Source organism: Mesoplodon bidens, assembly GCF_964165515.1.
Source record: "Mesoplodon bidens genome assembly, chromosome: 1".
Lineage (NCBI taxonomy): Eukaryota > Metazoa > Chordata > Mammalia > Artiodactyla > Ziphiidae > Mesoplodon > Mesoplodon bidens.
This window is the reverse complement of record NC_138176.1, coordinates 226,543,647-226,558,377: the sequence shown is the minus strand read 5'-3', so window position 1 is coordinate 226,558,377 and position 14,731 is coordinate 226,543,647. Positions and strand designations below refer to the sequence as shown.

The following is a 14,731-nucleotide window of genomic DNA, read 5'->3' as shown; positions in this document are numbered from 1 at the left end:
AGCTGAGCGACATCAGGCAAGTTGCTTTACCTCTCTGTACTTTAAGGTCCTCATCTGTCAAAATCTCACGGCTGTAAGGATTCAATGAGTCAGTAGGTATAATGTACACAAGGACCTCTTGGTAAGTGTCAGCCATCACACCACCGTCAATGCAGCCGTCACTGACTTTACAGACCACTCCCGTTTCCTGCCCTGGAAGTGATCCCCTGCTCTAGGCTCCCACTCATTTTATGTACCAACTGGGGCTTGCAGTGCCCTTCAGACTTGCGTTGCTGTTGATGTGCTTTCTCCTCTACCAGACTTTCAGGTTTCTGAGAGCTGAGCCCCTAGACGATGTGTCCTTCATGGCCCTAACACGCTTCCTCATCCACAGAAGAAGCTAATAAACATTTGCTGAATGAACGAGGGAAGGGACCGACCAACGTCAGGTCCTCCCTATACCTGATCTTCCTGGAGCTGGTTCATTTCCTCATCTCCGTCTTCCTCTTTCAAATTCACTCCTCTTTTCCCCCAAAAGGGCTTTTGCGGATCACTTATCCAGCTCGATCCATGAATTTAAAAAGCGTCATCGCTTAGGCTCATTTACCCAGCTTGAACCTAAGAATCAACGCTGTCTTCCCTAATGAAGGCAGGCGGGCGCCCAGGGAGGGAGACGGAGGGCCAGCAGGGAAGTCCTGGCGGTGGTTTCTGTCCCGTCAGCATGGGACTGGCCCTTCCGTGAGTCAGACTCAACTCAAAAACAAGGAGACCCGAGTTATGGTCCTTACCTGGCAACTAGCTAATCATATAACGTCTCAGTTTCCTTTTCCACAAGATGGGGATAATACCTACCTGGCCCCCTTCTAGAACTAGAGATCAGTGAAAGGACTCTGAATACAGGTAATACTAGAAAATACCACCTCTGTGGTTTAAGGGGAAAATGAAAAGACTAGCAAGTAGCTGAGCCTCAGAGACCCATAGTCTCAAGAGTGACAATGTGACAGGGGCACAGGAAGTCCACCCGGACTTCTGTTGGAAGCGTCAGGCTCGTTTCACCAGGGCCTGTGTGATGGAGCAGTTCGGGCTGCGGGCGCCCCTCGTAAAAGGGCCCAGGGCACGGCTGCAGCGCCCGGAGCAGAGGCAGGGAGGAGGGAAGTTTACGGAAACGTCAGAACCGGGAGTGGTTTCCTGAAATGTTACCCTGGGTCTGAAAAGCCACAACAAAGGGTTTTCAAGATACTACTGGGAAGACTTGAGAAGTTAGGAGGGAAATCCGTTACCCCTCACCTCCCTGTCAGCGGCATCAGACAAGGCGCACAGCGCACGGACCTGGACACCCCAGTATGTGGCCTCTCGCAGGATTCTAATCACTCATCGCTCGGTGTCCCGGTGAGAATAGGGCTCCCAGATTCATCTCACTTATAGACGATCACATCACACGTGACGCTTCAGCTTTGTACAAGGGGACGGAGACCTTGGTCATTCTGTGAGTTGAGAGATTTTTGAAGTTGAGGGGAGGGTGTCACTTTGCTAACCTGAACGAAGTTAGGAGGTTAATCTGAAAAGTTCCATCAAACGGAAGTCTTCTATCCCGAGAGTAGCTTCCTACAAGTCAATGTCCCCTGAGGGTCACAGACCTTGGAAATCATCCCCCACAGCTGCCTAATGGACAACCTTACGCAGTGGGAACAAGACCCCCCTGGGCACGTATCTGGCAGCCGCCACCATCAGTCTGAGGCCAGGACAGGGCACAAGTCATGCTCACCTGGATCGTGTAGGTCAAGGAGGCTGGTCAGGGTGTGTAGGCACCCGGGCTTAGTGATCCTGGCTGACCACCCGGGCCTCTAACTTCAGCTTCCTTCTATGAAAATGAAGCAAACAGTACCTTTCTTGCCCATTGCACAGTGCTGTTTGAAAAGTAAAACTGTCTGGGAAAGCACTTTACAAACTGCAAGATACAAGTGAAGACCAAGCCCAGAGTGCAGTGTGGGGAGACTCAAGTCCCCTTCTGTCTGGAAGACCAAGAACTGCCATAATCCCTTGCAGCTCTTCCCATCAAGGTGGGGGGGGGGGGTCTGCTCCACTCCTGCCCCTGGGCTGACCAGTGGCTTGGCCAACAGAATACAGCAGAATCGACCCGGTGGAGTCCCGAGCTGGTGCCTGAAGGGACTGCGTGTGCTCCTGCTCTCACTCTTGCAACCCTACAGCCGTGAAGCTGACAAGCCAGGGCTAACCTGTTGGATGACGAGAAACACGGACCCCCATCACCACGGCCAGCAGCCACCCCTGTGAGTCGGGCCACCTCAGATGCCCAGCCGCCCGCTGATGGCAGCCCCCGAGCAAGTCTTACCAGCCCACCCAGGCCAGCAGGTCACCCGGGCAACCACACAGACTCACGAGCACACGTGATGGCTTTGTCTTGAGTCCCTGAGCTTTTTGTGGTGGTCTGTTACGCGCGAAAGCTAGCTGAGGCACCGTCTCTCGCAGGGTGAGTCACACAACGTGCCCCCTGTGCTCAAGCCAACAGGCCGACTGTCCACGGGGCTAGGAGAGGCCACGTGGGGCCCGCAGGCCACCTTCCCACAGACGTGGGCACTCCTCCCTTCCAGAGATGGCCCACTTGCTCTCATCCAGGGCCAAGGCTAGAAGCTGGCCCTCATTTCACCAGTGGCACAGGGCCCCCCTTTCTTTCAAAGTGTGCCTTGCGGTGTCCTAATGCCCCTCACACCCCGAGTCCTACAGCCAGAAAGGACTCGAGAGATGGAAGACAAACCCTTCACTTAAGAGTCGAGGAGGGACTTCCCTGGTGGCGCAGTGGTTAAGAATCCGCCTGCCAATGCAGGGGACACGGGTTCGAGCCCTGGTCCGGGAAGATCCCACATGCCGCGGAGCAACTAAGCCTGTGCACCACAACTGCTGAGCTCGCGTACCACAGCTACCGAAGCCCGCGCACCTAGAGCCCGTGCTCTGCGACAAGAGAAACAGCCGAATGAGAAGCCCTCGCACCACAACGAAGGGTGGCCCCCGCTCGATGCAACTAGAGAAAGTCCGCGCACAGCAGTGAAGACCCAATGCAGCCAAAAATAAATAAATAAAAATTAAATTAAAAAAAAAAAAAAAAAGTCGGGGAGCATGAGGCCCAGTGAGGCCAAGTGACCGAGATCAAACAGCTACACAGAGGCAAGGTCGTGCCTTCACAGGGCTGGGGTTTGTTCAGCTTCCCTCAAAGGTTTGACACTGCCCTGAGTTACACTTCTGCCTCTCACTCCAAATCGTGTTTCCGATCACATGCTTTAGCCCCGGACCAAGAGCCCTGCTCTCTTCACTGTTCACCTGCCACAAAGAAGCCTGGCTTGTCCAGGGCAGATGAGCGAAAGCCAGCGCAATGTGGGCCGTTCCCTGGTCTGCCCTCTCACCAAGGCTGAAGCCACAGCTCAGGAGACAACTGCCGTCAAACCTGCGCCAGCAGAGCCCACCCGAGGTCAGGCAGCCCCGTCCCCAGGCCTGGCCACCGGCAGGGTCCTCAGGCTCCGGTCGGCGGCCACCCCACGCCCCACGCCCACTTGGCCAGGCCTCCTGAGCCGACGGGAGGCGCCCTCAGGACGGCTAAGGGGTGCATAAACTTTACTGCTCTTGCTCCAAGGGAATGGTTTTTACCTTCCAGAGCCTAAAGCACATTCATTTGGGGCCCGAGAGTATCTGAAAACATAATAAAGAGAACGGATGCCCTCCTCAGGGTAGGACCGGCCAAAAAACGGCTCAGGGTGTGCACATAACGCTTCCTTCTGGCCCACACGTGCTAAGTTATTTATTCTAGCGGCAGTCCCCACATCACTCCTGCCCTGCAGTACTCTCAGTCAGGAAAGCAAATGCCCCACTAGACCCTCCAAACTGGGACCGGGCCGGGTGCGGGCAGGGTAGACTTTCCTTTGGGTTTAAGGACGCTCAGGGGAGGCTCCTCCCTGCTGCTTAAAAATGGAAATCTAGGGCTTCCCTGGTGGCACAGTGGTTGAGAGTCCGCCTGCCGATGCAGGGGACACGGGTTCGTCCCCAGTCCGGGAAGATCCCACATGCCGCGGAGCGGCTGGGCCCGTGAGCCATGGCCGCTAAGCCTGCGCGTCCGGAGCCTGTGCTCCGCAACGGGAGAGGCCACAGCAGTGAGAGGCCCGCGTACCGCAAAAAAAAAAAAAAAAAAGGAAATCTATTTAGATGCTTTTAGGGTCCAGGAGCTCAGGCAGCACCTGTGACTCCAAGTCGGGAAGCTGGGGGAAAGGGAGGAGCGGCTGACCTTTGGTGGGTGCCTCAGGGCTCGGGCCGGACAGATCCACGCGGAAGAGCAGGTACTGCTGTGCTTGGATGAGGAGGCCCGGGAAGTCTCTCTCCCCCGAGGCGAACTGCTCAATCTTGTTCTTCACAGATGCGAGGACCTGTCAAAAGCGGCACCAATGACGCTACCGCTGCAGCACAGAGTTCCACCCTGCATTATCAGGACACCTGCCAGGCAGAGGCCCCGCCGCAGGAACGACAGGCTTTTAACTGCCTGGGTGTTCTGGGGAGGCCCTCTCGAAACGTCAAACCAAGCGAAGCTTCTAAAGCTTCGCAGTTTGTCTAGACACATCAACACAACCAGCATAACAGGTAACAGAAGGGGCAGGAGAGCAAATGAATGAGAACGGGGCGGGGCGCAGCGGGGCGGGGCGCGGCGGTACCTGGTAGAGGGAGCGCACGCTGGGCTGGAAGACCATGTTGGTGTTGAGCAGGAAGGAGCGCAAGAGGGGCTGCGGGTAGCTGGCCAGCTGCGTGATGATGCCGATGAGCAGCAAATTCACATGCAGCGAGTTCTCCAGCATGTTCTCCAGCTTGGACAGGACCACGCTGATGAACGGGCCTGTGGAGGGACACGAGGCTTCAGGGCCGGCTGGGGGCACGGGCCATCTCTCCGGAACACCGAGGAGCCGCCGGGGCCACGGGGGCGAACCGTATCCAGACAAGTGCAGCCGACGCGGCCACGTCGCCTCCTGCCTCAAAACCAAACCACAAGACACACCACCGCCACAAAAAGAAAGCAGAAACACGGGCATGGTAGCTAGTATTTTGTTTTGACTCCCAGAGGAGTTTTAATGCTTTGAAAATTATCATAGACCTTTAAAAAAAAAAAAGATGACCAATAATTTAATTTTTTAAATCAAAATATACTTTTCATACTATTTCTGTATCTCCTGGGGCTGCCAATGCTCAAAAACATGGCATGCATCATCCCGTGATGCTGCGTGCTGTAGGGCGTCATGCAAACATTAGAGGCCATCAAAAGTTCTAGTAACAAAAAAACTTCGTGTCGTTAAAGAATAGCAAACACATACAACTATGTTTACCAAACAGCAGCACTGTGAACGGGGGACTGTCTATATCCCCCAAAAGCACCTGAGAAAGACTCTGTCTTGTCAGTGTCACAATGTGGAAGAACCAGAAGAAGAGAAGATGAGAGGTAAAGGTGGGCTTGGCTGTAATTTGAGAGCCATGCTTTAATTTTCAGGGGGAGGTGGGGATGAGAGAGAGGGAAGGGACTCAGTTAGGGGAGCTGGACTTTGGTGTGTCCTAGGTTCGTTAAACAAGAAAATCCCTATCATTATAAAAGCAGTTTGTAAAAAAAAAATAGGCAAAAAGAAACTGACTAATCTGGGTCACTAGAAAAATAATATGCTTTCTGTTTGAGTTCACTGAAGACAGGGAAAATCCAGACAATAAATCTGGCATTAATAAAACTACTTGAAGATGTTTTCCATTTTCACCATAAAAGTGGTCCATTAAACAAAATCAATGAGAATTTTCTATTTCCCCCAGTGGAGCTATTGATGATGTCACTAAACCATGGCATATTTATGACAAAAGCACATAACCCTCGATAAATAAACATGCCTTATGAAGATTTCACCAACATTAATATGAGTTTAACAAAAACATACTTCATCGCAAGATGCTTCATTCAGAAGCCTTGGTAGCGGAAGAGGGTAAACCCTTTTTGTAAGAAAGCAGAAGCTGTAAGAAATGGGAACAGCAAACCACACCGGCAAGTAACAGGATAATGACAATATTCCCGGTGCCACAAGCACAGAGGATGTCCTCTTAGGGGCCTGGGAACTCAGAAGAGACACTTGCCCTTTGTGTGTTGAGATTAGCCCCAACGTCCCCATCCTTGGGGGTCAGGGGCAGACCTCCTGAGTCACTTTCCATGACACAGGAGGTCAACGAATTCTTTGAATAGAGAGCCCTTGCTTACAAAACTGGGAGAGTTTGCCAAACACATTCAGGAACTCTGGACTGGAACCCCATTCTGAAAGCACCTTGATGGGGTTCCATCAAGAACCCCGAAAATGTCACCGGTAGCTCTTCTTGATTCTAGTCTTCCAGGCAGACCGGGGCAGGCTCCTGCTGGCCTCCCTCCTCCACCCCAGACCCGGGCTTTCCCCGCAGTCCCTGGGGCTCAGCATCTATTTCCTTCCAGAGTAGAGACAGGTGAATCAGGTGATACTTGGGTGGGAAGAGTCTCCTCTAAAACCTGTCTCCTTAGTGGAGCCCTCAGCTTCTCTGCCATAGGCCCAGACTAGAGCTGCCCTCACCTGGCCATCCTACAAAAACGAAAGCTGCGCGGTGCAACGGCAGGGGAGAGAGTCTACAGTCCATCACTACTGAGAGGGAGGGAAAAACCCAGCCTGCCCCCCGCGCCCTGTGAGAGTCAGGGTCGTCACTGTCTCGCTTGAACGACAGAATAGTAGGTCAAGGTCAGCAGATTGTCCTTATAATCCACTAACAACCTTAATTACAGCTTCTTAGGCGTGTGCAGTAAGAAACAGATATTAAACACTTTCAAGTTCCTGTTTTATTCTTAGTTGCTTTCTAGCACTTAAAAAAAAAACTCCTTAGCAAAATGCAGTTGCTAGGGGAAACTGGCAAGCAGCTGAAAACGAGAAAACTCAGCTACAATTCAGAAAGCTACAGGTGTGGGGGGGTGATGGAGGGTGTATTTTTTTCCCCTTTTCTTGCAGGAAGACAGATAAATTCCGCACCCATAAAATACTGAATTTTCAGAACAACAAATACTATGCCGTTTCCTTCTCTCCCCGCAAGCCCGCTTTTCCCTGCCTCAGTGGCCCCCCACTCCAGCTCCCAGACTCCAAGGGGAGCTGCCATCACCCTGCACCTCAGCTCTGCAGAGTCCACCCTGGAACATCTCCCAAACGTGGACCGCCACCTCCCCTGCCAGAACTGCCTGACGCCAGAGACGCCTCATTTCTTGTCTGGACTTCAGCAACGGTTTTTCTATTTTAATAAAGACTAAAATAATTTGAAATTTCTCTGCTTCAAGCAGTATAGGAATATAAAGAACAGGCCTCCTCCCTGGAGGCAACCCATGTTAACAGATCCAAGTGTATTCTTCCAGAAATGTTTCACATATGTAGTAAGTACTAATAACTGAATTATCATTCAGAACATTTATTAATCACGTATTATGTGCCAGGCAGTGTTCTAAGCACTCTTAAAGTATCAACTTACTTAAATATTCACAACAACCCTACAAAGTGTGCTTTTTATCCACATTTAAAGGTGACCAGAATGCCAAGTGCACAGTTAGTAATGGAGTCATGATTTTAATTCAGACTATCTGTTTCCAGTGCCAGGACTCTTAACCAACACACTATCTTGCCTCCCAGGGTATGTGTGTGTGTGCGTGTGTGTATCTCCTGATATTTTTTTAAAAACAAATGATAAAATGACAACACTGTCTACACACTGTTCAGCCCCTTGCTTTTCCACTGCACAATAGCTCCCAGAGACCGTCCCACATCAGCACACACAGAACTGTCTCATTCATTCACAAGATATTTGGTTGCCATGGGTGTTGCATGAGCAAAACAGTCCCCTACTGGTGGACATATAGGTTATTTCTAGTCTTTTTCTATTATAAACAATGCTGCAATGAACATCTTTGTGTACACATCTCAGGACATCCGTGTGAGCACAGCTGTGAAAATGTTCCTAGAAACATTATTACTAGTGCATTCCAAATCCTGATGTGATGACAAGTCTCTTACTTTGATCTTCCTGGCACTAACCTCTCCTCACTCCAGTGCTCTCTCCCCACTCTCCAAGGCTGGCCTTTCCAAACACAGATCTGGTCACATCATTCGCCAACTCTGATAATTCCAGGGCATCTTCAGTGCCAGGAGCACAAGGCCCCCATTCCTCAGCGTGGCCCAAAGCCCCTCCTGGGCCGGCATCAAGCAATTTTGTGGCTTCCTCTCTACCCCCCAAGACCCATGCCTTGTCACCCCCATGTGCTATCAGGCTCCTTTTCCTTGCCTGTTGTTTCCTCTGCCTGGACTGTCATTCTCAGCTCCTTTTACCCAGAGCTTCTGTTCACTGTGCCCCTCCTCTGTGAAGCCTTTCCCACTCCCCACACTGGGCTCCCATAGGATTTGGATACAATGACTGATAACACATTTCCTACTAAGAGGGTATAGTTCTTTATTGACGTCTCCTCTGAACGTCTACAAATCCCTTCATTTTGTGTCCTTAGTACCTAGCACAGAACCTGCCAACTATTAGGGGATCAATAAAAGATGGCTGACTTCATGAATAAATAACATTAATTAGATAAATGAAATGCAATGCTTTGATTTTGCTGAGAAGCAAATTCATTTCAGTGGAAATCAGGATTCCATGGAGAGAGGGAAGTTAAGCAAATGCTGCAGAACAAACTCAGAAGTTTAGACACTACAAAGTTCACAAACGTGGAAAGAGAAAAGACGTTTCCTGAAGCTGTGTAAAAGCTTCAAAGGAGGAAACAGGCAACGTTTTCGTTAAAATTACCTATATGTATCCAAATCTCAGGTTATGTTTTGGCGGTGTTCAGGTGTATCATATTCAAAATATTGATGTTATTTTGTAGGTGGTGTATTAGCTTTTTTTTTTTTTGCCCTAAGCTATACCTTATTTCCTCAATTTACATATTGCCCAGGGATGAAGCTCCTTGTATAGGCTGGCATTCTAAAGAACAATCTTCATTAGCAGTGGGTAGTCCTGATGTCTCGGGAGAACACTGCAGACAAAGCTAGGATTCCTGCTGGGGGAGAGTAAATGGCGCAGCCCTCGGGCAGAGTTGGGACTGAGCTGGGCTACTCTGCCCTCTGCCTCCCACCAAGCTCTCCCCCACCCCCTCCCCTCCCTCTTCCCTTATCAACTGGGAAGAGCCAGATTATCTAATCCTTTTTACTTATGATTGACTGATTGAATTTTAATTAAAACCCATTCACACTGAAATGTTATCTGGGCTAGAACCTCAAGCCTTTTAATTGTGGAATTAAAAGCTTTCTCCCCATTTAAATAAATTTTCAGGCATCTGTAAACCGATGAATAAAAGTTGGAGGAGGGCCGAAGAGCTCCTTGAGATCACGTTAAGCCTACCTGGCTGGACCCGAAGATGCTGTGACTTCGTGTATTTTGGGTGATCCAAGGAGATGGGAGCATGATCTCCGCCCACCGAGCTGCCCTCTGCTGGCCAGGGAAGGACAAGCCTCAGCTGAGGCTGCTGGAGGCTGCCTGTGATAACAGTAATGACAGGGCCCACCACCCCAGGCCAGGATCTCATTTGGTCCTCCCAGAGTTAGGGCACCAAGGCCACATGGCTGGAAGCGCCAGAGCCAGGAGTCCCCACAAGGCGTGACTGCAAGGCCGGTCTGTCCCGCTGAGATGTTGGCTCCTTAGGACCCTCTCCTCTAACTGAACACCATTCAGGGGTCCCACCCCAGCTGTCCCTGAGCCTGAGGACCCCTCCTCTGTGCCAGGTCCCTCTGTACCACCATGTGCAGATTTCAGATTTTGTAACAGAGCAGGACCCTGTGGGGCCTTCCCAGGACAGACCCCCTCCCCCCACCCCTGCCATGTCCTCCACCTGCCTCTTGCCTGCAGGAAAACTTTAGCCAAAGAATAAATTTAATCAGAGAAATGAGAAACTAAAAAAGCAAAGGAAAATAGTCAAGCAAGACAAAATAATAACAGTCTAGCCATGAAACAAAGTCAAGGCCCTTTAGTTCCTCCTCAAGGGCTGTAGAAAATATTCTGAGCCATGTCCTTTGAGCTGTTTTGTAGATACTGAAACCCTCACCAGGTGGAAGAAGTGAACTACATGATGACCTGACTGCATACCTGACATAAGCTGCTGCAGTTCTAAGAACTGGCCTCCGAGAAATGGGAACCAACCAACCCCGGAACTGAAGACTAACTGTACTTAAAACAACCGTGATGAGGACGCTGATCAGACCACTGCGTGACTCATTTCAAGATGACTGTCAGAGCTGACTGTGCTGTTTCTGCAGGGAGCGCCCCCCTCCGCCTATACACCCCTGAAGCTCCCCTTTAAAAGCTCTTGCCCCCTGATCGGCAGTGGGGAATTGGCTTTTGGACACGAGTCCACCTTCTTCCCAGGTTGCCGGCCTCCTGAACACAGCAATCTTCTTTTCCTACCGACAAGTATTGGCTTTGAAGCAGCGAGCAGCCAAACCTGAGTTCAGTAACAATTTTACTTGGGTAATAATTTAAGGATAATAATTCTATCATAATTCCTAATCTCAATCCACTTACCTGATACCCCATCCTACCCCTTTGCCTCATCCTCCATTTCTACCTGCTGTTAGGGGTTTATCAGTGGAACACAGCCAGTCTTTAGCACAGTGATGAGTTTATGTGGGTCTACTCTACTTATTTTTGGATGAAGATTTTGTGATTAACTGAAATGAGCTCCCAGGCCCAGGCAAAGGCACGACTGACCCCAATGGCCTCTGCTGTGTGTACACAGCCACACTGATTCAAGGGGTATTCTGAGTACCTACTATGTGCTCTCTCCACTGTTCAGCACCAGGGATAGAGCAGAGAATAAGCCAACACCTGTGCCCTCAGGAAGCACACATGCCAGTGGGGGAAACGGTAATTATTTTTTTTTAAATACACATAAAAGCAAATGCTAAGGAGAAAAATAAATTAGGCTAGAGGAAATGAGGCTATTAAATAATAAGACTGGATTTCTTGTGTGGTTTAGTCAGTCCTACTACTTTATCAAAGGCATATCAAGGGAAGTTACTCAATGGCAAAAATTTAACCTCTCATTTGCTGGAGAAAAAAAAAACAAACGACAGAATAAGATAAAAATAAAACCACCCCTCCCTGCTGCTTACAAAAATATCCCACCCCTCTGGTAGGTAAGCTGATAACGCTCCTTACCTGCACCTACCTCACTCTCCGGGTGCCATACGTACAAGCGCTTTCAAAAGCAGAAACCACAAAGCAACCTAAGAGCGTCACATCACCTGTGAATGGGGTGCTCTGGGTCCTCGCGGGACGGCGACTGGCAAAGGCAGCCTCATCTCTCGCTCCGAACAGGGACGGCTGGGTCTCTGCGGCAGGAGCCTCGGCTATGAAGGAGTCAGAGTCGTCCTCCTCCCCTTCTGGTTCCTTCCTCCCCTCCTCCTCCTCTCCTTTGCCCTCCTCTTCCTCCTCTTCCGGCTCCTTTGTAAGAAGCAACGGATCCAGCGGGGAGACATTCTGCTCCATCAAGCCCTCGGTGCTGGGATCCAGGTCTCTAATGATTTGGTCATACTGGGCGATGAAATCGTCACCCTCAGGGTCAGTCACTGTCAGGCGTGCACCGCGCTCTGCCCCGGGGTTGGGGGCCGCTACCTCGGGGCTTGATTCTAGGGCGACTTCAGGCTCGTTCTCTCCTTCTGGTTCCTTGGACACACCGTGAAACACGTCCGAATCGTGCCTACCATGTGCCTCCTCTGAATCTGTCTCTGACTGAGCGCCGGGCAGGGGGCCGTTGCTCACGGGGGGACCCTGGACCTGGGTCTGGGCTTGGGTTGGGGGCCTCGCGGCGTCCTCCCGTGAACCGCTGGTGTCCTCAGCATCCTTCTCAGCACACAACCGGTACACCATCACGTCATCCTGGAAGTCAGACTCTTCGATGTAGGCCCCTTTGAAGAGCAGGATGGCGTTCTTCTTCATCTCCTGGATGTGTCTGGGAGGATCCACGGGGGCCGGGGGGCCCGAGTTCTCTGCATCCTCATACGGCCCAGGGCAGCCCCCACCCACCCCCGAGGAGATCCCGGTGTCGTAGCTGTCGTCCCACTCCAGCTCCGTGTGGCTCTTCTCCTTTCCGGGAGCCAGCTGGGGCCCCGTCGTCCCGGGGACCGGCTGCGGGAGCCTGAGCACAGGGCAGGTGGCGCTGGAAGCCCTCTCCTCGGGCGGGCCCAGCAGGGCCGGGCAAAGCGCCTCGGGGTCGGGGGAGTCTCCATCGTACAGGGCGGACCACACGTGGCAATCCCTTATGCAGCGGAGGATGTTGGTGTGGGCCTCCCAGAGGTACTGCAGGTAGCTGATGTCCAAGGCTTTGCCGTACTCCACGATGCAGGCCGACGGCGAGAACGCCTCGGAGGGCAGCTGCTCTGAGGGCCCTGCCCCGGGAGATACACAAGTCAGAACTGGGCAGGGGGACACAGGCAATGGATGGGAATGCAACTCATCCAGCTGCCAAGGCTTTGTCCCACCAGCTACTTTGGTTCTAATAATTTCTGATTAAATGATTTCCAAACAATAAAAAAAGTTAGATTTTAATAGGGAAAAATAAGAATAGAAACTCTATCCTCATAGAAGATACAAAACCAATCTGGCTGGTCAGATACCGGCCATCACCAACAGAAGTCTGTTACTTGGTATCAGTCTTTAGAGAAACGTGAGCTAACGAAGGCAACTTCTCAAGATTTTGGGAGTGAGACAGGCTGGGACCTGGGACCCTTTGCTGCAGTGCTGCAATGCTTGCACCTGGACACACCTCTCCTCAAGCAACAAAATACAAAGAAACTGTATGGCACTAAAACTAACTGCGTGCATACGCAGTTGGGGCAAATTCTGGACCCAAAAGATACAAAGAGAGCAAAAAACCCAACTGCCACTTTTGAAGAGCCTGGAGCAAAAGCAGGGCACTGCGCATGCCCCCTGCACTCAACACCACCTAAGGGGTGGGCGAAACACCTAAGCCAGCCAGCCCTCCTGACTGACCCCTGGACCCACCCCTACCCTCACCCCATATAAGGAGCCAGCTCGGCCCCCACTCAGGGAGCCAGCAAGGGAACCTGGTGTTTGCTCTCGCTCCGCCCAGCTGCAGCAGGGACCCAATAAAGCCTCGCCTGAATTTCTTGTCTGGCCTCTAGTCAACTTCTATTGATTGGGGAAGGCCAAGAACCCTGGTCAGTAACAGGAGGATTAAGTTAGGTAATATATCCAATATAGTACCTGCCACTGGGTAGGCAATTAAGAAGATTTTTACTTTGACTCTAAAGTGGAAAGCCTACATAATCCATGGATTTGGGAAACAGATTTTCTCTAGAAAACCCTGGGTTTTTCGAAAAGGCTGTTAATTCATTCTGCCTTCCTGGGAATTATTGGGAATTATATGTACCAAACAGTGACTTAAGATAAAGTCATATTCACTCCCAAAATAGCCCTTTTAACCTAAGAATGATACCCTGACTACCTTTGATGTTAAAAGCTCTCAACCGTGTAACTGAAATAGGTATGAAAACATCTGCATTTAAGTTTACATTTTCCTTTAGGGGGAAAAAAAAAAAAGAACTCAGACAAGGGAAAACACAAACTCTACCATTCCTTAAACATCTACTACATGGCAGGTGCTTTTTCAGTCAGTGCTATCTAATTTAATCCTCACAACAACCCTACATGGAGATACTATTTTCACCATTTACTGATGAAGAAATTTAGGCTCAGACACAATGATCACCCAACGAGTCAGTGGCAGAGCCAGAAGTCAGGCAAAAGCTGTCTTACGTCAACCTCTCTCCTTTTTTCGTTCGATGCCACACCTTTCAACCCTATTCATTGTCTAAATCTCTACCTGACTGGGCCACAAGTGAACCTTTAAGAATACACATTTTCACATCGTTAGGGTGGACATAATCCATTTTTTACAGCTCTATTTTTAAAAGTTTACCTCTTATCCACTTTGACTACTGATAATATTTATTTAGCACTTACTATATACTAGGTAGTTTTCTAACAGCTTTGTATGTCCTACATCACTTATCCTTGGAACAACCCTTTGAGGAAAGCAGGTGAGGAAAAAATCTTAGAAAGATCAAGTAGTTTGCCCAAGGAGGGAGCACAGCTGAGATTCAGAATCCTAGCTCTTAACTACTGCACAAAAATCACATTATCTATCTACCCACCTACCTACCTGTGTAACCCCCTATCCATCAGGGCACTTAGCCACCGTAAGGCAACCTCAGAGAGAGGAGAGCGGAAAGAAATGGAATTTGGAATCAGAGGACCTGTGTCCTCTGTGTAACCTTAAATAAGTCAATCCCTCACTCTGAGTCTATTTCTTCATCTATAAAATGGTAATACTGTCTAAAAAGGATTAAAGGTGATAACACAGGGAAAGAACGTGGCGAGTTGCAGGCACTCAATTATCATACGTTTAACCTGAAATTTGAATTCTGCAGAAAGGTCAGCCACAGACTCATTCTTAAAACAACTTTTTTAGTAAACAAAAAAGACATCAATTTTTAAATACGCTTTTAAAAATGACAGTTGGGTAGGAAAATATAAGATACGCATACTAGTTTACCTAACAGGAAAATATACTGAAAGTACAGCTTGTTACACTGCTACCTAAAGTATTAATTTC

At 50.0% G+C, this 14,731-nt stretch overlaps 1 protein-coding gene across 1 annotated transcript in view; it reads right to left on the bottom strand.

Moving 5' to 3' along the window:
- Nucleotides 1–14,731, bottom strand: part of FHIP1A (FHF complex subunit HOOK interacting protein 1A) — a 109,195-nt gene that overhangs the window by 2,514 nt on the left and 91,950 nt on the right. The window contains exons 8-10 of the mRNA XM_081252762.1: nt 11,340–12,482; nt 4,689–4,867; nt 4,268–4,406 (exon numbers count right to left, since the gene is read on the bottom strand). Coding sequence (XP_081108888.1) covers nt 4,268–4,406; nt 4,689–4,867; nt 11,340–12,482 — 1,461 coding nt within the window. The remainder of the gene's footprint in view (nt 1–4,267; nt 4,407–4,688; nt 4,868–11,339; nt 12,483–14,731) is intronic.